The sequence below is a fragment of the Pseudoliparis swirei genome, chromosome 23 (assembly GCF_029220125.1).
Source record: "Pseudoliparis swirei isolate HS2019 ecotype Mariana Trench chromosome 23, NWPU_hadal_v1, whole genome shotgun sequence".
NCBI lineage: Eukaryota > Metazoa > Chordata > Actinopteri > Perciformes > Liparidae > Pseudoliparis > Pseudoliparis swirei.
In genome coordinates this window covers 1,414,746-1,438,239 of record NC_079410.1, presented here as the reverse complement: position 1 = coordinate 1,438,239, position 23,494 = coordinate 1,414,746, and the positions used below count along the sequence as shown (strand labels likewise).

At 52.0% G+C, this 23,494-nt stretch overlaps 1 protein-coding gene across 7 annotated transcripts in view; it reads left to right on the top strand.

Annotated features, from left to right (window-relative positions):
- The window catches only part of LOC130188138 (caskin-2-like), a 33,488-nt gene extending 12,401 nt beyond the window's left edge, over positions 1–21,087 (top strand). For 2 of the 7 annotated variants that reach the window (XM_056406276.1, XM_056406280.1), the window contains exons 3-20: positions 3,913–3,964; positions 7,117–7,214; positions 7,353–7,498; positions 8,118–8,213; positions 8,340–8,470; positions 9,029–9,164; positions 9,325–9,433; positions 9,693–9,787; positions 9,897–10,014; positions 11,972–12,127; positions 14,922–15,022; positions 15,176–15,236; positions 15,335–15,432; positions 16,117–16,227; positions 16,297–16,603; positions 16,911–18,359; positions 19,766–20,048; positions 20,543–21,087. In XM_056406276.1, the coding sequence (XP_056262251.1) occupies positions 3,913–3,964; positions 7,117–7,214; positions 7,353–7,498; positions 8,118–8,213; positions 8,340–8,470; positions 9,029–9,164; positions 9,325–9,433; positions 9,693–9,787; positions 9,897–10,014; positions 11,972–12,127; positions 14,922–15,022; positions 15,176–15,236; positions 15,335–15,432; positions 16,117–16,227; positions 16,297–16,603; positions 16,911–18,359; positions 19,766–20,048; positions 20,543–20,636 (3,641 nt within the window). In that variant the 3' untranslated portion in view covers positions 20,637–21,087. The remainder of the gene's footprint in view (positions 1–3,912; positions 3,965–7,116; positions 7,215–7,352; positions 7,499–8,117; positions 8,214–8,339; positions 8,471–9,028; positions 9,165–9,324; positions 9,434–9,692; positions 9,788–9,896; positions 10,015–11,971; positions 12,128–14,921; positions 15,023–15,175; positions 15,237–15,334; positions 15,433–16,116; positions 16,228–16,296; positions 16,604–16,910; positions 18,360–19,765; positions 20,049–20,542) is intronic. The other 5 variants (XM_056406282.1, XM_056406281.1, XM_056406279.1 and 2 more) reach the window with 5 other exon arrangements.
- Positions 21,088–23,494: the final 2,407 nt, after the last annotated feature.

Sequence of the window (23,494 nt, the reverse complement as noted above, 5' to 3'; positions counted from 1 at the left end):
CACGGTGTGGTTCCTCTTTAGTCAGGAGTCACGGTGTGGTTCCTCTTTAGTCAGGAGTCACGGTGTGGTTCCTCTTTAGTCAGGAGTCACGGTCTGGTTCCTCTTTAGTCAGGAGTCACGGTGTGGTTCCTCTTTAGTCAGGAGTCACGGTGTGGTTCCTCTTTAGTCAGGAGTCACGGTCTGGTTCCTCTTTAGTCAGGAGTCACGTGTGGTTCCTCTTTAGTCAGGAGTCACGGTCTGGTTCCTCTTTAGTCAGGAGTCACGGTCTGGTTCCTCTTAGTCAGGAGTCACGGTGTGGTTCCTCTTTAGTCAGGAGTCACGGTGTGGTTCCTCTTTAGTCAGGAGTCACGGTGTGGTTCCTCTTTAGTCAGGAGTCACGGTGTGGTTCCTCTTTAGTCAGGAGTCACGGTCTGGTTCCTCTTTAGTCAGGAGTCACGGTGTGGTTCCTCTTTAGTCAGGAGTCACGGTGTGGTTCCTCTTTAGTCAGGAGTCACGGTGTGGTTCCTCTTTAGTCAGGAGTCACGGTGTGGTTCCTCTTTAGTCAGGAGTCACGGTGTGGTTCCTCTTTAGTCAGGAGTCACGGTCTGGTTCCTCTTTAGTCAGGAGTCACGGTGTGGTTCCTCTTTAGTCAGGAGTCACGGTGTGGTTCCTCTTTAGTCAGGAGTCACGGTGTGGTTCCTCTTTAGTCAGGAGTCACGGTGTGGTTCCTCTTTAGTCAGGAGTCACTGTGTGGTCTGGTTCCTCTTTAGTCAGGAGTCACGGTGTGGTTCCTCTTTAGTCAGGAGTCACGGTGTGGTTCCTCTTTAGTCAGGAGTCACGGTGTGGTTCCTCTTTAGTCAGGAGTCACGGTCTGGTTCCTCTTTAGTCAGGAGTCACGGTGTGGTTCCTCTTTAGTCAGGAGTCACGGTGTGGTTCCTCTTTAGTCAGGAGTCACGGTGTGGTTCCTCTTTAGTCAGGAGTCACGGTGTGGTTCCTCTTTAGTCAGGAGTCACGGTGTGGTTCCTCTTTAGTCAGGAGTCACGGTGTGGTTCCTCTTTAGTCAGGAGTCACGGTGTGGTTCCTCTTTAGTCAGGAGTCACGGTGTGGTTCCTCTTTAGTCAGGAGTCACGGTGTGGTTCCTCTTTAGTCAGGAGTCACGGTGTGGTTCCTCTTTAGTCAGGAGTCACGGTGTGGTTCCTCTTTAGTCAGGAGTCACGGTTGGTTCCTCTTGATGACTGGTGAATTTTTTGGGAGCGCGGTTTTTGGGGCGGGGTTTAAATAGCACTCCACAATGAGAAGAAAAGAGGTTTTGAGTAGAATATTGTAACAAAGCTTTATTTCAAGAACACAGTGCTCAACACTGTCCACAACAACGAAACAAACGAAACATTGGATTCAGAAAGAGATGCATCACATTGTACATTGGCCCCACTACTTGTAAAGAAATTTAGCCCGCCTCTCTTTCAAGTTGGCAAACTTCTCAATGACTCTCTGATTAAAGTCAATCATGTTTGTGACCAGCCTCATTTCCATTGAGAGCATGGCTAAGGCATTCAGTCTCTCCTGAGTCATGGTGTTCCTGAGAAAGGTTTTAACCCTTTTCAGTGTTGAAAAACACCTCTCAGCCTCAGCAGTGGTCATGGGAGTTGTGATGATGATTTTCAGCAGTGTTTTTGTCTCTGAAAATACCTCAGAAAGATTATTTTCCATGAACAAGCATATAGGCTCGAGTTGAATCTCGGTATCGTCCTCCCGCGGTCAGTGCTTTGCTGCTGAATTTGTAATCCGGATGTTCGGGTCCCAACTCTTTCAGCCTCTTTTGTCAATATCTGACCGTCGATCGAAAGGTCTTTCGTAGAGATATCACAGAGTTTTCTGTCACCGACGCCATGCTAACAACAAGCTTCTGCTAGCTATGTTGCTGCGTACCTGCGTGGAGGTGGAGGTGGAGCTCCTGGCAGGGTTGCCAGGTCTGTGAGATAAAACCAGCCCAAAAACCAGCCCAATATCAGAACTCAAAATATGCCCGTGCCAAACCATATACACTGCTTTTAAAGTCCAACAGCATTGCTATCATTGCCAAATGTATTGTAATATCTACAAAGTAACAACATATGTTTAGTTTGCCAGCATTAAAAGCAGTTTTCCCTCAAGTTATTTCACCTAGGTCCTAAAATGGCCTTGTGTAATTAGATACAGTATATTATAAATAAAATGTGTGTACGTGCTGATCTGGAGTCAGTTTGGTCGGATTTGGGTACGAATAAATTATTTCATTTAAAATATGGATTTTTATTTAAAGATATTCATGTAATTTGCATGCAAAATAGGTCTACCCGAACCAAGGACAAAAAATTCAACCCGCGCAACACTTCAAAAGTGGCCCGATTCCGCAGGAAAACCGCAGACCTGGCAACACTGCTCTATGGGCGGAGGGAACATACGGGTCTCTGATCTGCCGAATAATCCAATCGCGCGCTTTGTGCGCCAAGATTCAGTTTCATCCGCCAATGTGAAGCCGGTCATTGCCAAAACGACTGAAATGTTGTATCGATGCCGTACACACACGTTAGACCAGCGCCTCGAAAAAGGGGAGGGGCTTCTCTCCGTGATAATGGCGATATATTATATTTTTTCACATTAACTTAAGTGGTTGTTGACAGGGGCTTACGGTCTCCCACACACATTTAGCGAGTCAACACGGTATATTTACTATTTAAATGATTTGGCATATAATGTTTTTTGACAGGATTTTCTTTTTTTTCCTTCTTCTTTTTTTTTCATCTCCAAATTTTAAGAGGGGCGGCGCACTAGCGCCCCCTATGGACGAACCGCCACTGCTCTTTAGTCAGGAGTCACAGTGTGGTTCCTCTTTAGTCAGGAGTCACGGTGTGGTTCCTCTTTAGTCAGGAGTCACGGTGTGGTTCCTCTTTAGTCAGGAGTCACAGTGTGGTTCCTCTTTAGTCAGGAGTCACGGTCTGGTTCCTCTTTAGTCAGGAGTCACGGTGTGGTTCCTCTTTAGTCAGGAGTCACGGTGTGGTTCCTCTTTAGTCAGGAGTCACGGTGTGGTTCCTCTTTAGTCAGGAGTCACGGTGTGGTTCCTCTTTAGTCAGGAGTCACGGTGTGGTTCCTCTTTAGTCAGGAGTCACAGTGTGGTTCCTCTTTAGTCAGGAGTCACTGTCTGGTTCCTCTTTAGTCAGGAGTCACGGTCTGGTTCCTCTTTAGTCAGGAGTCACGGTCTGGTTCCTCTTTAGTCAGGAGTCACGGTGTGGTTCCTCTTTAGTCAGGAGTCACGGTGTGGTTCCTCTTTAGTCAGGAGTCACGGTCTGGTTCCTCTTTAGTCAGGAGTTACGGTCTGGTTCCTCTTTAGTCAGGAGTCACAGTGTGGTTCCTCTTTAGTTGGGAGTCACAGTCTGGTTCCTCCTGAGATTAGGAGTCCCAACTGAAGACGTGTCCGTTGTCCTGCTGCTGTGAAGCTCCTGGAGTCTCCGGCCCACAGAGACCTGGTCAGAAACCAGTCCACGTGTCAGCAGTAACTGGGTTCATTGTCTCACTGGTTTCCAGTCGTGACTCCGCTCACGGGAGTGTGTAGTGGTCCAGAAGCTGAGTGCAGAGTCAGTGACCGTGGTTTTATAACGAGGATCAGACAGAAGCAGAAGAGCCGGAGCCCGTTGACTGAGAGTCCGTAAACATCCACCTCACTGGATCAACTGTCATCATGATGAATAAACTCCACCCTCCATGGAGCTCTGAGAGAACCCTGGTCACTCCATCAGTACTCCGTTTCACTGAGCAGAGCCTGAACGCATCATGAGAACGTTGTAAAGAAATAGAAGGTTGAATATTCTGTAAACTGTTGCACAGATGTAGTGAAACTAAAGCATCTAAAAACTAATGAAAGTAAAGTGTTTAACGTGTGTGTGTGTGTTCCAGAGCTGCTGGGCTCCACCAAGAGGCTGAACGTCAACTACCAGGACTCAGACGGGTGAGTGGTGGGATCAAACCCAGAGTCCCTCGTCTACATCTCCCATTCTACGTTTGATTTTATTCTCAATCTGAAACATCTCAAAGTTCCCGGAGCTCAGGCCAGAGCGCCACATGGAGATCCATCCGCTGCTGAAAATAGTCCCAACAAACATTCCCGAATTGAGTCATATGTTGGTGATGCGTCTTCAGTGAGAACCAATGAGACGCAGAGTTGATCAGATCACCTCCTGTGGATAAGTTCTGTATCTGTAGAAGGTCAAAGGTCAGGGGGCCGGACCCAGATCCATGGGCCCATTACTACTTTGATATACTATATATGTTTGTATATTTAAATACACAAGGGTTCTCTGGACTAGAAGAGGAACCGGAGGTTTCTTCGGACTAGAAGAGGAGGGTTCTTCGGACTAGAAGAGATCTGGAACCTGGTCTCTGGTAGAGTTCAAGGTGCAGAACAGCAGAGGAGCTAAAGTAGATCCCTGTGGGACACCTTTAGTATGTTCACAGTACATGTAAGGACGGTATTTTCACAGTACTTTTACTGCATCATGGTGTGATGACGGTATTTCCACAGTACTCTTACCCCACTAGAGGAACAGAGTACTTCTTTAGCCGTCTCTGAATGGATGCTCACGTTACGCAACCGAGGACGTCGTCTTTGTTCTGATGTCTCTGGTCTCCTGGAGCCTGAGGGGCCGGAGCTCCTCGTGGGGGGGGGGGGCTGCTCCTTCACTACAGAGGAAATGTAAACACGGAAACCTCAAGATCTTACGTTAAATATAAATATACTGTACATGTATTCATCTTGTTTATATTTATTGAATATACATTTATTTATATTGACCTTGTTCAATATTAATATATTTATTAAATATATTTATATTTACCTTGTTCAATATTAATATATTTATTAAATATAATATATTTATATTTAACTTGTTAAATATATATATATATATATGATGCCTCTGAGGCTCTAAAGAGGGTCAGCTGGTGGTCAGCTGGTGGTCAGCTGGTGGTTTCCCAGATCCTGACTCACAGCAATGCTGTGTTAGCATCATGAGTTCGCAATGTGCTAGTATAATAGCCTAGCTCCTCCGCTAACTTATTCTGCTAGCACGTAGCTAATTTATTCTGCTACTATGTAGCTCATTCATTCTGTAATAATGATGATAATAACGATGACATCATGGTAACAGGGTCTCTGCCCTCTCATAACGATGACGTCATGGTAACAGGGTCTCTGCCCTCTCATAACGATGACGTCATGGTAACAGGGTCTCTGCCCTCTCATAACGATGACGTCATGGTAACAGGGTCTCTGCCCTCATAACGATGATGTCATGGTAACAGGGTCTCTGCCCTCTCATAACGATGACGTCATGGTAACAGGGTCTCTGCCCTCTCATAACGATGACGTCATGGTAACAGGGTCTCTGCCCTCATAACGATGACGTCATGGTAACAGGGTCTCTGCCCTCATAACGATGACGTCATGGTAACAGGGTCTCTGCCCTCATAACGATGACGTCATGGTAACAGGGTCTCTGCCCTCTCATAACGATAACGTCATGGTAACAGGGTCTCTGCCCTCATAACGATGATGTCATGGTAACAGGGTCTCTGCCCTCTCATAACGATGACATCATGGTAACAGGGTCTCTGCCCTCTCATAACGATGACGTCATGGTAACAGGGTCTCTGCCCTCTCATAACGTCATGGTAACAGGGTCTCTGCCCTCTCATAACGATGACGTCATGGTAACAGGGTCTCTGCCCTCTCATAACGATGACGTCATGGTAACAGGGTCTCTGCCCTCATAACGATGACGTCATGGTAACAGGGTCTCTGCCCTCTCATAACGATGACATCATGGTAACAGGGTCTCTGCCCTCTCATAACGATGACATCATGGTAACAGGGTCTCTGCCCTCTCATAACGATGACGTCATGGTAACAGGGTCTCTGCCCTCTCATAACGATGACGTCATGGTAACAGGGTCTCTGCCCTCATAACGATGACGTCATGGTAACAGGGTCTCTGCCCTCTCATAACGATGACATCATGGTAACAGGGTCTCTGCCCTCTCATAACGATGACGTCATGGTAACAGGGTCTCTGCCCTCATAACGATGACGTCATGGTAACAGGGTCTCTGCCCTCTCATAACGATGACGTCATGGTAACAGGGTCTCTGCCCTCATAACGATGACGTCATGGTAACAGGGTCTCTGTCCTCTCATAACGATGACGTCATGGTAACAGGGTCTCTGCCCTCTCATAACGATGACGTCATGGTAACAGGGTCTCTGCCCTCTCATAACGATGACGTCATGGTAACAGGGTCTCTGCCCTCTCATAACGATGACGTCATGGTAACAGGGTCTCTGCCCTCTCATAACGATGACGTCATGGTAACAGGGTCTCTGCCCTCTCATAACGATGACGTCATGGTAACAGGGTCTCTGCCCTCATAACGATGACATCATGGTAACAGGGTCTCTGCCCTCTCATAACGATGACGTCATGGTAACAGGGTCTCTGCCCTCATAACGATGACGTCATGGTAACAGGGTCTCTGCCCTCATAACGATGACATCATGGTAACAGGGTCTCTGCCCTCTCATAACGATGACGTCATGGTAACAGGGTCTCTGCCCTCATAACGATGACGTCATGGTAACAGGGTCTCTGCCCTCATAACGATGACGTCATGGTAACAGGGTCTCTGCCCTCATAACGATGACGTCATGGTAACAGGGTCTCTGCCCTCATAACGATGACGTCATGGTAACAGGGTCTCTGCCCTCTCATAACGATGACGTCATGGTAACAGGGTATCTGCCCTCTCATAACGATGACGTCATGGTAACAGGGTCTTTGCCCTCATAACGAGGACGTCATGGTAACAGGGTCTCTGCCCTCATAACGATGACGTCATGGTAACAGGGTCTCTGCCCTCATAACGATGACGTCATGGTAACAGGGTCTCTGCCCTCATAACGATGACGTCATGGTAACAGGGTCTCTGCCCTCTCATAACGATGACGTCATGGTAACGGGGTCTCTGCCCTCATAACGATGACGTCATGGTAACGGGGTCTCTGCCCTCATAACGATGATGTCATGGTAACAGGGTCTCTGCCCTCAGGTTCTCCGCCCTGCACCATGCCGCCCTCACAGGGACCAGCGAGCTGCTGTCGGTGCTGCTGGAGGCTCAGGCCTCCGTGGACGTCAAGGACAGCAACGGTAACAACAACAAGAGAGTCAACAACAACAAGAGAGAAACAAACTCAGTTTAGGACCGCCTGTTTAAATAATGTGTGATTTACACTGGAGCACCATCAGAGGTCACACGGGTCACATGACCTGTGTGTGTGTGTCCAGGGATGCGTCCGCTGCACTACGCCGCCTGGCAGGGGAAAGCCGAGTCGGTCCTGATGCTGCTGAGGTCCGGATCCTCCGTGAACGGGGTCTCCCTGGACGGCCACATCCCCCTGCACCTGGCAGCCCAGTACGGGCACTACCAAGTGGTGAGTGGCTAGTTAAGCACTCTGGCAGCTGTCTCTGATTTGGCCTCGGCTGCTGATGATTGGCAATTAGTCAGCAGCCGAGGCCACTCTTATAAAAGCTCCCACTTGAGAGTGGAGGAGAGAGGTGAGCAGAGGCGCATGTGTGTGTGTGTGTGAATAAAGATGCCGGTGAGCAAAACCTTGTGGTTCCGGGCTGATCCTTGGTGCTGGAGGGGGAAACCCACGGGTGACGGCCAGAGTCCCGTCACAAGCACTAACTAGTGGTGAGGGACTAGTTTAGCACTAACTAGTGGTGATTCTGTTTACTACTAGTTAAGTACTAACTAGTGGTGATTCAATTTGCAACAGTTAAACACAAACTAATGGCGAGGAACTAGTTAAACACTAACTAGTGATGAGTGGCTAGTTAAACACTAACTAATAGTGAGGGACTAGTTACGCACTAACTAGTGATGAGGGACTTGTTCAGCACTAACTAGTGGTGCAGGGCTAGTTAAGCACTAACTAATGGTGATTCTGTTGACTAGTAGTTAAGCACTAACTAGTGGTGAGTCTGTTTACTAGTAGTTAAGCACTAACTAGTGATGATTCTGTTATGTTGTTGTTTACTTGCTGACAGTCTGAGATGCTGCTGCAGCACCAGTCCAACCCCTGTCTGGTCAACAAGGCCAAGAAGACTCCTCTGGACCTGGCCTGTGAGTTCGGGAGAGTGCAGGTGAGGACTCACCTTCATCATGAGGACTCATCTTCATCATGAGGACTCATGGTCTCGTGGTCTCGTGGTCTCGTGGTCTCGTGGTCTCGTGGTCTCATGGTCTCGTGGTCCCCCCTGCCCCCCCAGGTGTCCCAGCTGCTGCTCAGCAGCAACATGGTGGTCTCCCTGCTGGAGGGGGAGAGGAAGGAGCCCACGGACTCGGCCTTCACGACTCCGCTTCACCTGGCGGCCCGGAACGGACACAAAGACATCATCCGGTGAGTAAGACCCCCACAGGGGGGGCCGCTCAGACCTGGACCTGGCCTATGAGGGGGGGCAGAACCCTCGTCTCATTCATTCAAAGTTGTCTGCAGGACTCAGGTCTCAAGTTCAGGACCCAGGTTGAGGACTCAGGTTCAGGTTTAGGACCCAGGACCTAGACCCGGGTCCAGGATTCAGACCCAGGACATAGACCCGGGTCCAGGACCCAGGCCCAGGACCTAGACCCGGGTCCAGGACTCAGACCCAGGACCTAGACCCGGGTCCAGGACCCAGGCCCAGGACCTAGACCCGGGTCCAGGACTCAGACCCAGGACCTAGACCCGGGTCCAGGACTCAGACCCAGGACCTAGACCCGGGTCCAGGACCCATGCCCAGGACCTCGACCTGGGTCCAGGACTCAGACCCAGGACCTAGACCCGGGTCCAGGACTCAGACCCAGGACCTAGACCCGGGTCCAGGACCCATGCCCAGGACCTCGACCTGGGTCCAGGACCCAGGCCCAGGACCTAGACCCGGGTCCAGGACTCAGACCCAGGACCTAGACCCGGGTCCAGGACCCAGGACCTTCTGGTCTCTTGCAGTCTGCTCCTGGCTGCCGGCATCGACATCAACAAGACCACCAAGTCTGGAACGGCTCTCCATGAAGCGTCTCTGTACGGGAAGACGGAGGTGGTCCGCCTGCTGCTGGACGTGAGTACTGAGGTCACTGAGGTCACCGGGAGGTCACTGAGGTCAATGTGATGTCACTGTGATGTCACCGTGAGGTCACTGAGGTAATTGTGAGGTCACTGTGAGGTCACTGAGGTCACTGTGAGGTCACCGTGAGGTCACTGAGGTCACGTCTCCTCAGGCCGGCGTGGACGTGACCACCAGGAACACGTACAACCAGACGGCGCTGGACATCGTCAACCAGTTCACCACCACGCACGCCAGCAGAGACATCAAGACGCTGCTGAGAGGTACCGCCTCCTCCTGATGATGATGATGATGCTCCTCTTCCTCCTCCTGCTCTTCTTCTTCTTCTTCTTCTTCTCCGTGTCTTTGACTTCATTCAAACAGCACTTTTGGTTCTGGTTCTGGTCCTGGTCTGACTGGTTCTGGTCTATCTGGTTCTGGTCCTGGTTCCGGTCTTGGTCCTGGTTCTGGTCTAACTGGCTCTGGTCTGACTGGTTCTGGTTCCGGTCCTGGTCCTGGTCTGACTGGTTGTTCTATGGACAGATGCGACGGGGGTCCTGCAGGTCCGGGCTCTGAAGGACTACTGGAACCTCCACGACCCCACAGCCCTGAACATCCGGGCCGGAGACGTGATCACGGTGAGGCGTTCACTGACCCTGGTCAGCGTGGTGCAGCGCGGCGCTACACAGGAAGCTGCCGTGTGCCTGTGACCGCAGCGCCCCCTAGTGACCGTGTCGCCCCCTGCAGGTGTTGGAGCAGCACGCGGACGGCCGCTGGAAGGGCCACATCCACGACCCGCAGCGCGGCACGGACCGCGTGGGCTCCTTCCCCCCCGCCGTGGTGGAGGTGCTGCGCCGGCGGAGCGGTGAGTCCGGGCCGGGTCTACTTCCAGGCGGAGTGATCTCAGAGTACACTGAAGTGTTTTAACGGTCACAAAGAATTTTAGTCATAAGTTTTCATTCTTTTTTTTTTCAGATGTTTTTCACATATTTTGACATTTCTGACATTTTTAGTGTGACAAATAAAATGTAATTAAAACAATATTTTTTATTTTTTACCTGAAAAGTTTATGAAAATGTGTAAAAGAAAATAGTGAAAAATGTTCCAAACATTTGAATAAAATATTTGTATAATATATATTTATATATATATATGTATGTGTATATATATATATGTGTGTGTATTTATATATATATATGTATATTTGAATATTTAAATTATAATATATTTAAATGTATAGGTATATATAATTTAGTGCTGTGAAAAATAACGCGTTAACTCAGTTAAATCAATTACAGGTTTAACTAGTTATTTTTTTTTTACGCATTTAACGAATGCGCAGAATGAGCTTCCAATCCGTCTGTTGTTGGTCGTCGGGACGAAAAAAAAGTCACTTGCAAAATGAGCTTCCAATCCACCACTTCAATCTGAACTCTGTCCGCTCTCATGCAGACGGTCTGTTCATCGGTAATGATCCTTCCGCAGGTTCACCTCCGGAAACCTGGTTACGACTTTTACTTCCTGTAGATCAGGGTCTCAACACGTCGATCGCGACCTGCCAGTCGATCGCGCGTAGTGTCGGTAGATCAATGACATTAAAGAGATTGGCCCGCCCCTGACATGTTCTCTAGAGCACGTCTTTGTTCTTTTATTAAACTAAACGTCTGTTGTTGATCGTATCTCCACAGCAGCATGTCATTTCTGTCTCTTCGCGTTGCGTTAACACTTATCGATCTCCGCTCGCGCCACAGAGCTCCGTGCGCGCATCGGGACCGAGCAAAAAAAGTCACTTGTCAATCTGTCCACCTGTCCGGGCCGGTGAGGTTTCAGCTTTGCAGCGGTGTCCCGCCGTCCCTTTCATCACGGCCCAGTTCATGAAGAAAACCCACACAGTCAGTTTGCCTCAGCAGCTGCTAGAGGAAGACTAGAGGCCTTTAGATTGTATCATGGTGGAGTTAATGGTTGACAAACAAGAGAAACATGTTCTGTTTAACCTCCTGTTACCTTTACATTTACTAACATATTTTACCCTCGGGGTCAATTTGACCCCAGCAATTAAAACCTCCAGAAAATTATTAGAATTAATATTGCTTCCCAAGTTTAAGTGTGAGGTACTTTATGTTTGTTTGTTGACTACCTAAATAGCCCTTTAAATAAATAAAAAGTTGATATTTCTGATATGTTTGACACAGTGAAAAACAGCCTGGGGTCAAATTGACCCCAAAGAACACCGACATTAAACATTGAATGGGGTCAAATTGACCCGAAAGGTAACAGGAGGGTTAAACATTCTGTTTAGGATGAAGATGTATTAATGTTCCATATGGAAGAAAACTGCTAAATAACTGCTGAGTTGCAGCACCATTGTATAGAAGAATGTATAAATGTATATATCCGTCTTTTGTCATAAATCTCTATGTTCTCACAAAATATACCGAGAATATCGGTAATATGTGATTAATCATGATTAATCCACAGAAACCTGTGATTAACCCGATTAAAAATTTTAATCGTTTCACAGCCCTAATATAATTATAATATATATATCTATAAATATATTTACATTTATATATATATATTATAAATATAATTACATATTCAAATTGATATAAGACAAGATATATATCGAATATTTCCGATACTTATCCTCCAGCTTCCAGAACATCCTATGCTTCCTCCTTCCTCCCTCCCCCTCCTTCCTCCCTCTTCCTCCTCCTCCCCCCCCCCTCCTGCATCTCTCCATCCATACCACATGATGACTGACCTCCACCTCTCCCCCTCATCTCGACCCCCCCTTCTCCTCTTCCCCGTCTCCCCTGTAGGGGGCGCTCTCTCCCGGCACGCCTCCCTGCCCGCCCAGCGCCAGCCCTCCAGAGCCCCCCTCTCCTCCAGCCTGAGCTCCGCCCCCGAGGACTACGCCCTGTACGGCCCCCCCACCCACGTGGTGCTGCCGCTCGCCCACGGCCCCTCCACCACAGGTACGGTGAGCAGGAGAGCCGGTTCCCCCACGCAGGACTCAAGTCTCTAGTCTGGTCCTCCACCACAGACCCCCCCCAACCCAGGCCCTCAGAGTCTCTGTGTCTGATAGGGTTGTGTCCCCGCTGCCGGTCTCGGTCTGGGTGTCCCTTCCAGGACATCTGGGTCCTCAGGGACTCGTGTCATGGTAAGAGTCCCCCGACAGCCGGCCCCCCGACAGCCGGCCCCCCGACAGCCGGCCCCCGACTACTTTACCATCAGGACTACTTTACTATGGGGACTACTTTACCATCAGGACTACTTTACGATGGGGACTACTTTACCATCAGGACTACTTTACTATGGGGACTACTTTACCATCAGGACTACTTTACTATGGGGACTACTTTACCATCAGGACTACTTTACTATGGGGACTACTTTACCATCAGGACTACTTTACTATGGGGACTACTTTACCATCAGGACTACTTTACGATGGGGACTACTTTACCATCAGGACTACTTTACTATGGGGACTACTTTACCATCAGGACTACTTTACTATGGGGACTACTTTACCATCAGGACTACTTTACTATGGGGACTACTTTACCATCAGGACTACTTTACTATGGGGACTACTTTACCATCAGGACTACTTTACTATCAGGACTACATTACTATGGGGACTACTTTACCATCAGGACTACATTACTATGGGGACTACTTTACCATCAGGACTACTTTACTATGGGGACTACTTTACCATCAGGACTACATTACTATGGGGACTACTTTACCATCAGGACTACTTTACTATCAGGACTACATTACTATGGGGACTACTTTACCATCAGGACTACTTTACTATGGGGACTACTTTACCATCAGGACTACTTTACTATGGGGACTACTTTACTATGGGGACTACTTTACCATCAGGACTACATTACTATGGGGACTACTTTACCATCAGGACTACTTTACGATGGGGACTACTTTACCATCAGGACTACTTTACTATGGGGACTACTTTACGATGGGGACTACTTTACTATGAGGACTACTTTACCATCAGGACTACTTTACTATGGGGACTACTTTACAATGGGGACTACTTTACGATGGGGACTACTTTACCATCAGGACTACTTTACAATGGGGACTACTTTACGATGGGGACTACTTTACCATCAGGACTACTTTACTATGGGGACTACTTTACTATGGGGACTACTTTACTATGGGGACTACTTTACCATCAGGACTACATTACTATGGGGACTACTTTACTATGGGGACTACTTTACCATCAGGACTACATTACTATGGGGACTACTTTACAATGGGGACTACTTTACTATGGGGACTACTTTACCATCAGGACTACTTTACTATGGGGACTACTTTACGATGGGGACTACTTTACCATCAGGACTACTTTACTATGGGGACTACTTTACCATCAGGACTACTTTACGATGGGGACTACTTTACCATCAGGACTACTTTACTATGGGGACTACTTTACCATCAGGACTACTTTACGATGGGGACTACTTTACCATCAGGACTACTTTACGATGGGGACTACTTTACCATCAGGACTACTTTACGATGGGGACTACTTTACCATCAGGACTACTTTACGATGGGGACTACTTTACCATCAGGACTACATTACTATGGGGACTACTTTACCATCAGGACTACTTTACGATGGGGACTACTTTACCATCAGGACTACTTTACGATGGGGACTACTTTACCATCAGGACTACTTTACGATGGGGACTACTTTACCATCAGGACTACTTTACGATGGGGACTACTTTACCATCAGGACTACTTTACGATGGGGACTACTTCTCTCAGGCGGTTCCTGGTGTGTCTGGTCCTCTGCTTCTGGCTGAACTTTACTCGCCCTTCCTCAGGAGCCTCTGGGGGTCTCTGAGGTTCTCTGAGGTTCTCTGAGGGCCTCTGGGGGTCTCTGAGGGTCTCTGGGGGTCTCTGAGGCTCTCTGAGGGCCTCTGGGGGTCTCTGAGGGTCTCTGAGGTTCTCTGAGGGCCTCTGGGGGTCTCTGAGGTTCTCTGAGGGCCTCTGGGGGTCTCTGAGGGTCTCTGAGCGTCTCTGGGGGTCTCTGAGGGCCTCTGGGGGGTCTCTGAGGGCCTCTGGGGGTCTCTGGGGCCTCTGGGGGTCTCTGAGGGCCTCTGGGGGCCTCTGAGGTTCTCTGAGGGCCTCTGGGGGTCTCTGAGCGTCTCTGGGGGCCTCTGAGGGTCTCTGATCGTCTCTGGGGGCCTCTGAGGGTCTCTGAGGGTCTCTGAGGGCCTCTGGGGGTCTCTGAGCGTCTCTGAGGGCCTCTGGGGGGTCTCTGATCGTCTCTGGGGGCCTCTGGGGGTCTCTGAGGGCCTCTGAGGTTCTCTGAGGGCCTCTGGGGGTCTCTGAGCGTCTCTGGGGGCCTCTGAGGGCCTCTGATCGTCTCTGGGGGCCTCTGAGGGCCTCTGGGGGGTCTCTGAGGGCCTCTGGGGGTCTCTGAGCGTCTCTGGGGGCCTCTGGGGGTCTCTGATCGTCTCTGGGGGCCTCTGGGGTTCTCTGAGGGCCTCTGGGGGTCTCTGAGGAGCTTGAGGAGGACTCTGAGCTTCTTCGTGGTCGCAGGTCATGTTGTTACAACAGAGACTCGTGGGGCGTTCACTGGCTCCTGCTCAGCTTTCAGACCACCATCCTGCATCCTGCCTGTCTGAGCCTGTTAAGCCCCGCCCCCTCCCCTCTGGAAAGCTGACTCTACTGTTGTTGTTGTTGTTGTTGTGTCCTCAGCTGGAGACCGGAGCAGCGTGGGCAGCACCGGCAGCGTCGGCAGCACCCGCAGCGCCGGCAGCGGGCAGAGCACCGAGAGCAGCGGCCCCCCCCAGGACAGGGTCTGTGCCCCCCCCCCCTTATCTCTAACAGCTGTTTGACGCATCACATTCCAAAATAAAGTGACCTGTTGTCGTGGTGATGGATCAACATGACGTCATCGTTACTGTAGCAGCTTCTTCTTCTCTGAAGTCTCTCCATGTGTCTGTCTGCAGCCGGCGCCCTCTGCTGGTGACCCCGGACCCTCAGACTGCAGCCGGCAGCCCGACCCCCCTGGTAGCTTCATGCCCCCCCCCATGTAGACATGAAACCTTCCTGTGTCATATTCACATCTTCAACTTCCGTGGTCAGCTGAGTTCTGTGACGTTCTCCAGGTGGAGCCCCCCGGAGGCAGCCGGTGGTGGTGCAGCGGCCTGCAGAGCAGAACTTCCCCCAGCAGTGTGTTCATCCTCAGCAGCTCCTGGAGGGAAAGGTGAAGAACGCTCTCTGGTTTAGTGACTCCTCTGGTTGTATAGAAGTCTATGCTTCATGTGTTGAAGCTGCATTCTCTCTCCTGACCACCAGGGGGCGACTCCTCTGGTTGTATAGAAGTATATGCTTCATGTGTGAAAGCTGCATTCTCTCTCCTGACCACCAGGGGGAGACTCCTCTGGTTGTATAGAAGTCTATGCTTCATGTGTTGAAGCTGCATTCTCTCTCCTGACCACCAGGGGGCGACTCCTCTGGTTGTATAGAAGTATATGCTTCATGTGTGAAAGCTGCATTCTCTCTCCTGACCACCAGGGGGAGACTCCTCTGGTTGTATAGAAGTCTATGCTTCATGTGTGAAAGCTGCATTCTCTCTCCTGACCACCAGGGGGAGACTCCTCTGGTTGTATAGAAGTCTATGCTTCATGTGTGAAAGCTGCATTCTCTCTCCTGACCACCAGGGGGAGACTCCTCTGGTTGTATAGAAGTCTATGCTTCATGTGTTAAAGCTGCATTCTCTCCTGACCACCAGGGGCATTTGATTTGCTTCCATAAATGTAGAAGTAGCCCTGGAACCAAAGAATTGTTGTGTTGAAGTTGTGATGAGGATGGAGAGCCCACGAGGGGGCGTGGCTCACGAGGGGGCGTGGCTAAGGGAAGAGCTGATGCCGTGGTCGTTGTGTTGCAGGATGCCGAGGCCATCTATCAGTGGCTCTCTGACTTCCAGCTGGAGCAGTACATCGGGAACTTCATCAGCGCCGGTTACGACTTCCCGACCATCAGCCGGATGACCCCCGAGGTGAGGCACCGGACCGCGGCGGGCTCTCCTGCCGGTCGGCGCCACCTTGACCTCGTGTGTTGTGTTCAGGACCTGACGGCCATCGGAGTGACCAAGCCAGGCCACCGCAAGAAGATCTCCATGGAGATCAACAACCTGGACATCCCCGAGTGGCTGCCCGAGTACATCCCGGTAAGACTCCCGGCACCTCGCCGCTCCCGGACTCCGTGGCGCCGACTGTCCGTTCTTCTTCCTCAGGCGGACCTGGGCGAGTGGCTCGGCGCCATCGGCCTCCCGCAGTACCACCAGAAGCTCTCGGAGAACGGCTACGACTCCATCGGCATCGTCAGGGACCTCACGTGGGAGGACCTGCAGGAGATCGGCATCATGCAGCTGGGTGAGGGCGTGGAGTCTGGAAGCTGTCTCCTTGTTCCTGAACGCACCACGAGACGTTATCATCTACCTTCAATACTCATGTTCACTGAGCAGAGCCTGAACGCATCACAATGTAACTGAACCTCCTCTGGTTCTCCGTTAGCGCTGTTGCGAATGTTTCTCGCTAACGTTACTCTCCTGTTGGTCTAAACACTGATTGGTTGTTGACTCAGTCACATGACCAGAGACCCTCATGAGGTCCTGTAGATGGTTCCGGTCCAGTGGGACCAGCTGTTGCCACGGTGATGTGATGTTTGATCTCCGTCCAGGCCACCAGAAGAAGTTGATGCTGGCGGTGAGGAAGCTGTGTGACCTCCAGAGGGCGATCCTTCAGGCCGAGTCAGGACACGGCACGCTGCGCCGCAAAGCCGCCGGCGCCCTCCGCCTGGTCGCCATCGAGCCGCCGGACTCCTCCCCTCACACCCCGAAGATGACGACCTTCCAGGACAGCGAGCTGAGCGCCGAGCTGCAGACGGCCATGTGCAGCCACTCCGGAGGCTGCGAGGAAGGCTCGGCCATCGGGAACGCCGTGGGACTGTCCCGGAGCCGGGAGAGCCTGGAGGGCAGCCCCGAGGGCTGGGAGCAGAGACCTCTCAGTGGCTCTCGGTCCCCTCACGGCTCCCCGGCGCTGAAGGGTTTCAGATACCTGCATTCCCACTGCGGCTCCACGGACCTGAGCCCGTCTCCCAGGCACAAGAACCGCAGCATGACCCTGATGCCGGCCAAGAGGCGCGTCCAGGGCGCGACCCGCTACGCCCTGTCGGACGGGGAGCCCGACGAGGACGAGGAGGAGGAGCCGGCGTCCCGCCACGGGAACCTCTCCTCGTACGCCACCTTGACCCGCAAACCCGGCCGCAGCCAGCTGGCTCGGCTGCGGTCCGGTCCGGAGAAGACCGGCAGCGTGGGACGCAGTCAGTCCTTTGCGGTGCGCGCCCGTAGAAAGGGTCCCCCACCTCCTCCGCCCAAGAGACTGAGCTCGGTGAGCAGCACCACCAGCGGGGAGCTGAGCGACGGCAGCACCTCCTCGTCTCCGGGCGGCGTGACGACCGGCAGTCCGGTGAGCGTGAGGAGCATCGCGGCGTCTCTGGAAGGGATCAACCCCCCGGGCCCTAAACCAGTCCCGGACCAGCCTCCCCCCGCCCTCACCCCTGCGGGGCGGGAGCCGAGAGGCGCCGCCGGGCCGAGGAGGAGGGCGCAGAGCGAACGCGTTCCCGACCGGACCGGCGGCGCCGAGCCCGGACGAGGCGTGAAGTCTGACTCCGAGGAAGAAGAACCAGGAGCTGGTGGGCTGGACTCGTCCCCTCAGAACAGCTCCAGCGAGTGCATCCCCTTCGCGGAGGAGGGCAACCTGACCATCAAGCAGAGGCCCAAAGCCCCGGGGCCCCCCAGGGCCGAGGCGGCGCTCGAGCCCCCGGAGAAACACGCCGCCGGGAGCCCCGAGGTGCCCGAGTTCAACCTGAAGGAGTCGGACACGGTGAAGCGCCGATACAAGCCCCGGGACAAGGAGCAGGGAGGAGGCTCGCCCTGCGGGGAGGGGCCGGGGGGGGCCGGGTCCAGCAGCCGGCCCCCGAGCCAGGAGGACTCCAGTCTGAGGGTCAGCGAGCTCGGCCTGGAGAGGCCGGCCGGTCCGGCAGCCGGGTCCCCCGTCAGGCCGCCGCTCTCCCCAAAACCGTCCGTCGCCCCCAAACCTGTACGGCACAGCCTGCTGGCGGCACACGGTAAGACACCACGGCTGGTTCTGGACTCGGGTCTGCTGTTCTGGACCTGGACTTGTTCTGGACTCGTTGGTCCTGACTCTGGACTCGTTGGTCCTGACTCGGGGCTCGTTGGTCCTGACTCTGGACTCGTTGGTCCTGACTCTAGACTCGTTGGTCCCGACTCGGGACTCGTTGGTCCCGACTCTGGACTCGTTGGTCCTGACTCTGGACTCGTTGGTCCTGACTCTAGACTCGTTGGTCCTGACTCTGGACTCGTTGGTCCTGACTCTGGACTCGTTGGTCCTGACTCTGGACTCGTTGGTCCTGACTCTGGACTCGTTGGTCCCGACTCTGGACTCGTTGGTCCCGACTCTGGACTCGTTGGTCCCGACTCTGGACTCGTTGGTCCTGACTCTAGACTCGTTGGTCCTGACTCTGGACTCGTTGGTCCTGACTCTGGACTCGTTGGTCCTGACTCGGGACTCGTTGGTCCTGACTCTGGACTCGTTGGTCCTGACTCTAGACTCGTTGGTCCTGACTCTAGACTCGTTGGTCCTGACTCTAGACTTGTTGGTCCTGACTCGGGACTCGTTGGTCCCGACTCTAGACTCGTTGGTCCTGACTCTGGACTCGTTGGTCCCGACTCGGGGCTCGTTGGTCCCGACTCTGGACTCGTTGGTCCCGACTCGGGACTCGTTGGTCCCGACTCTGGACTCGTTGGTCCCGACTCTGGACTCGTTGGTCCCGACTCGGGACTCGTTGGTCCCGACTCTGGACTCGTTGGTCCTGACTCTAGACTCGTTGGTCCTGACTCTGGACTCGTTGGTCCTGACTCGGGACTCGTTGGTCCTGACTCGGGACTCGTTGGTCCTGACTCTGAACTCGTTGGTCCTGACTCGGGACTCATTGGTCCTGACTCTAGACTCGTTGGTCCTGACTAGGGACTCATTGGTCCTGACTCTGGACTCGTTGGTCCTGACTCTGGACTCGTTGGTCCTGACTCGGGACTCATTGGTCCTGACTCTGGACTCGTTGGTCCTGACTCTGGACTCGTTGGTCCTGACTCTAGACTCGTTGGTCCTGACTCTAGACTCGTTGGTCCTGACTCGGGACTCGTTGGTCCTGACTCGGGACTCGTTGGTCCTGACTCTGAACTCGTTGGTCCTGACTCGGGACTCATTGGTCCTGACTCTAGACTCGTTGGTCCTGACTCTGGACTCGTTGGTCCTGACTCTGGACTCGTTGGTCCTGACTCTGGACTCGTTGGTCCTGACTCGGGACTCATTGGTCCTGACTCTGGACTCATTGGTCCTGACTCTGGACTAGTTGGTCCTGACTCTGAACTCGTTGGTCCTGACTCGGGACTCATTGGTCCTGACTCGGGACTCGTTGGTCCTCACGAGGACTTGTTGTGGTTCTGTCCCCAGCAGCTGGCCCCTCCTCTCCCTCGGTGGCCATCAGTGTGGTTCAAAGTGTGACCTTCAGCTCTCCGTCCTGCCCCGTCTTCGGGCCCCGGGCTCCGGCCCCTCAGGCCCCTCAGAGTCCCTCTCTGGCGGCAGCCAGGCCCCAGGTGTGCGTGGTGGACCCGGGCTGCGGTCCAGAGTCTTCCTGTGGGACTGAGGTGGTTCAGCAGAGACTGGATCAGACCAGCACGTCTCTGGCAGCGGCTCTGAAGGCTGTTGAGAGAAAGCTGGAGGACAACTCAGACGGGTAAGATGGAGTCACACCTGCACACATGCTGCTGCGGCTCTGCCTCCTGGGAGGTGTAATGCCCTCAGCCTCCTGTAGGGGGCGCAGCATTGAGTTGTTTAAGGGAACGTCCATCCAGTCAGTGCTGATGGAGAACGCCTATGAAGCAATAACTTCCTCAGGGCTGCTTCATTCACTGCTGTCAATCAGCCTGTAGCCCCGCCCCTTAAGGCCTGATACAACCAGAGGAGTCGCCCCCTGGTGGTCAGGAGAGAGAATGCAGCTTTAACACATGAAGCATAGACTTCTATACAACCAGAGGAGTCGCCCCTGGTGGTCAGGAGAGAGAATGCAGCTTCAACACATGAAGCATAGACTTCTATACAACCAGAGGAGTCGCCCCTGGTGGCCATGAGAGAGAATGCAGCTTCAAGGAGCAGCCCTGGACTATCATGGACTACATTTACTATCCACTCAAAATGAATTAACGTTAATTGTCTTTTTTTGCCGTCTAGCGGATCGGCGGTGAAGTCCGCCGGGACGATTCTGGACGACATCGGCAACATGTTTGACGACCTCGCCGACCAGCTGGACGCCATGTTGGAGTGAACCCCCCCCCCTCCCCCCCAAACAATCATCCTCAAACTCAGTAAACAGAGAAGAGGAAGAGGAGGGTGAAGATGTTCAGGTGATGAACTTCATCTCTGAGGAAGAGTATCAACACCAATATTGCTCCATGAAGTTTGATCTTCCTGAAGTCCACATGAGGTCCTTGTTTCTCCTTCGTGATACTGAGAGGTCGTGACTGAACGTCACAGATTCAGATTATGAATCCACTGAGAAGTGTTAATGCAGATTATAGACACACTAAAGTGAGCTCCACCTTTAAAGTGATCAATAATTACTCACAGATATGACTCTGCATGATGAGGACTTTTTCTTTTTATACTCAGTTTATTTAGATGCCGATACTGTTATGCTTTTTATTGAAGTTAAAGATTAAATGCAAGAATATTTTTGTTTTACGTCACAAGAAACAAATTAAAAAGCATGAACGTTTGATCTGATGAGCGTTGGCTCCATCGACCTTTGACCCTTCATGACCCTTCCTGGCCCTTCATGGCCCTTCCTGACACTTCATGGCCCTTCATGACCCTTCATGACCCTTCCTGGCCCTTCATGGCCCTTCATGACCCTTCCTGGCCCTTCATGGCCCTTCATCAGGCATGAGAATCCCTCACCTTTCGGCGAAATTCGCCGTTTTGAAACCAAAATAGGTGACTTACGTGAATCGTGTAGATCCGAAGAGTTTTTGTTTTGGGGTGGGGGTCAATTGGCCGGCCGGCGTTTATGAGATTGGAGTGGGACACGGAGAAAATGTGGAGTGGTGCTCTTCGCAATAGAACATCTTTGATGGGACGTGTCGCGTCTCGGCCAATCAGCGTCAAGATGTCTTCAGCGTTTGGTGGTTTAGGTTAGCTTGAATGTTAGCCGCTACATCTGCTGCTGTCGCGCTGCACGGTGGAGCGATGCTAACGAAGTACCCGAACGTTAAAAACGATGTGATTTAGCATATTTTTAGTATCGATACTTCATTAAAAGAGCGATCAGAGCCGCGCTGCTCCGTGTCGAGCTGTCTGCGCAGCGCTCACAGCGAGGGGCCTTAAGTGGCGGAATTTTCGGCTTTAAAAATAAAAATAAAAAAAGATGCCAGAAGTGAAATGTTTAAGTTCAGTCTGTAAAGTTGTGTAACTCTCCAGCTGCTCATCCTGATGAACTCTGTATCCTCTTGCCAGATACAGAACGGCCTCATAGTGTATAATCAATGCTATGATGGCTCCATGTAGTTTCATTCATATCTGGCTGTATTAATACTAATATTACTGTCATTTGTTAAGTGTTGAAAAAGTTGGTAAAAAGTGAACCATACAGATATTTTATTTATTACTATTATAGATAAATATACCAGTATCGTATTTATGGTATACTGTTTTTATGGTATTGTGTCAGTATCATGATATTTATGGCAGGTATGGTATAGAAGATCGTGACAACCAGGTAGAGGCAGAACAGACTCATGGAACAGACTCGAGGAACAGACTCGAGGAACAGACTCATGACTCAGCAGAGCACAAGACTTGAAGACTTATTCACGGCAACAACAAAAAAGGAAGTTGGTTCATGAATGACCATATTATCCACAATATTACTATTATTATAGGGCCCACTGACTTGGTGTCAGAATGGAGGACCTACAGATTATCATACAACGGCCAACATCGATGTTCGTGGAAGTCACCCCCCCCCCCCCCCCCCCCCGCGTGCGCCTATCCTCCTCACCTTTTTCACCCCTGACCCGTTTTCATGCTTGCTTCATGACCCTTCCTAACCCTTCATGACCCTTCATGGCCCTTAATGACCGTTCCTGGCCCTTCATGACCCTTCATGACCCTTCATGGCCCTTCCTGACCCTTAATGACCCTTCATGGCCCTTCCTGACCCTTCCTGACCCTTCATGGCCCTTCCTGACCCTTCATGACCCTTCCTGGCCCTTCATGACCCTTCATGGCCCTTCCTGACCCTTCATGGCCCTTCCTGGCCCTTCATGGCCCTTCATGACCCTTCATGGCCCTTCCTGACCCTTCATGGCCCTTCATGACCCTTCCTGGCCCTTCATGACCCTTCATGGCCCTTCCTGACCCTTCATGGCCCTTCCTGACCCTTCCTGGCCCTTCCTGGCCTTTCATGGCCCTTCATGACCCTTCCTGGCCCTTCCTGGCCTTTCATGGCCCTTCCTGACCCTTCATGGCCCTTCATGACCCTTCATGGCCCTTCATGACCCTTCCTGGCCCTTCATGACCCTTCCTGGCCTTTCATGGCCCTTCATGACCCTTCCTGGCCCTTCATGGCCCTTCCTGGCCTTTCATGGCCCTTCATGGCCCTTCATGACCCTTCCTGGCCCTTCCTGACCCTTCATGGCCCTTCATGACCCTTCCTGGCCCTTCATGACCCTTCCTGGCCCTTCATGGCCCTTCATGACCCTTCATGGCCCTTCATGGGACTTCATGACCCTTCCTGGCCCTTCATGACCCTTCCTGGCCCTTCATGGCCCTTCATGACCCTTCCTGGCCCTTCATGGCCCTTCCTGACCCTTCATGGCCCTTCATGACCCTTCCTGGCCCTTCATGACCCTTCCTGGCCCTTCCTGACCCTTCATGGCCCTTCCTGACCCTTCCTGGCCTTTCATGGCCCTTCCTGACCCTTCCTGGCCCTTCATGACCCTTCCTGGCCTTTCATGGCCCTTCCTGACCCTTCATGGCCCTTCATGACCCTTCCTGGCCCTTCCTGACCCTTCATGGCCCTTCATGGCCCTTCATGACCCTTCCTGGCCCTTCATGGCCCTTCCTGACCCTTCATGGCCCTTCCTGACCCTTCATGGCCCTTCCTGACCCTGCATGGCCCTTCAT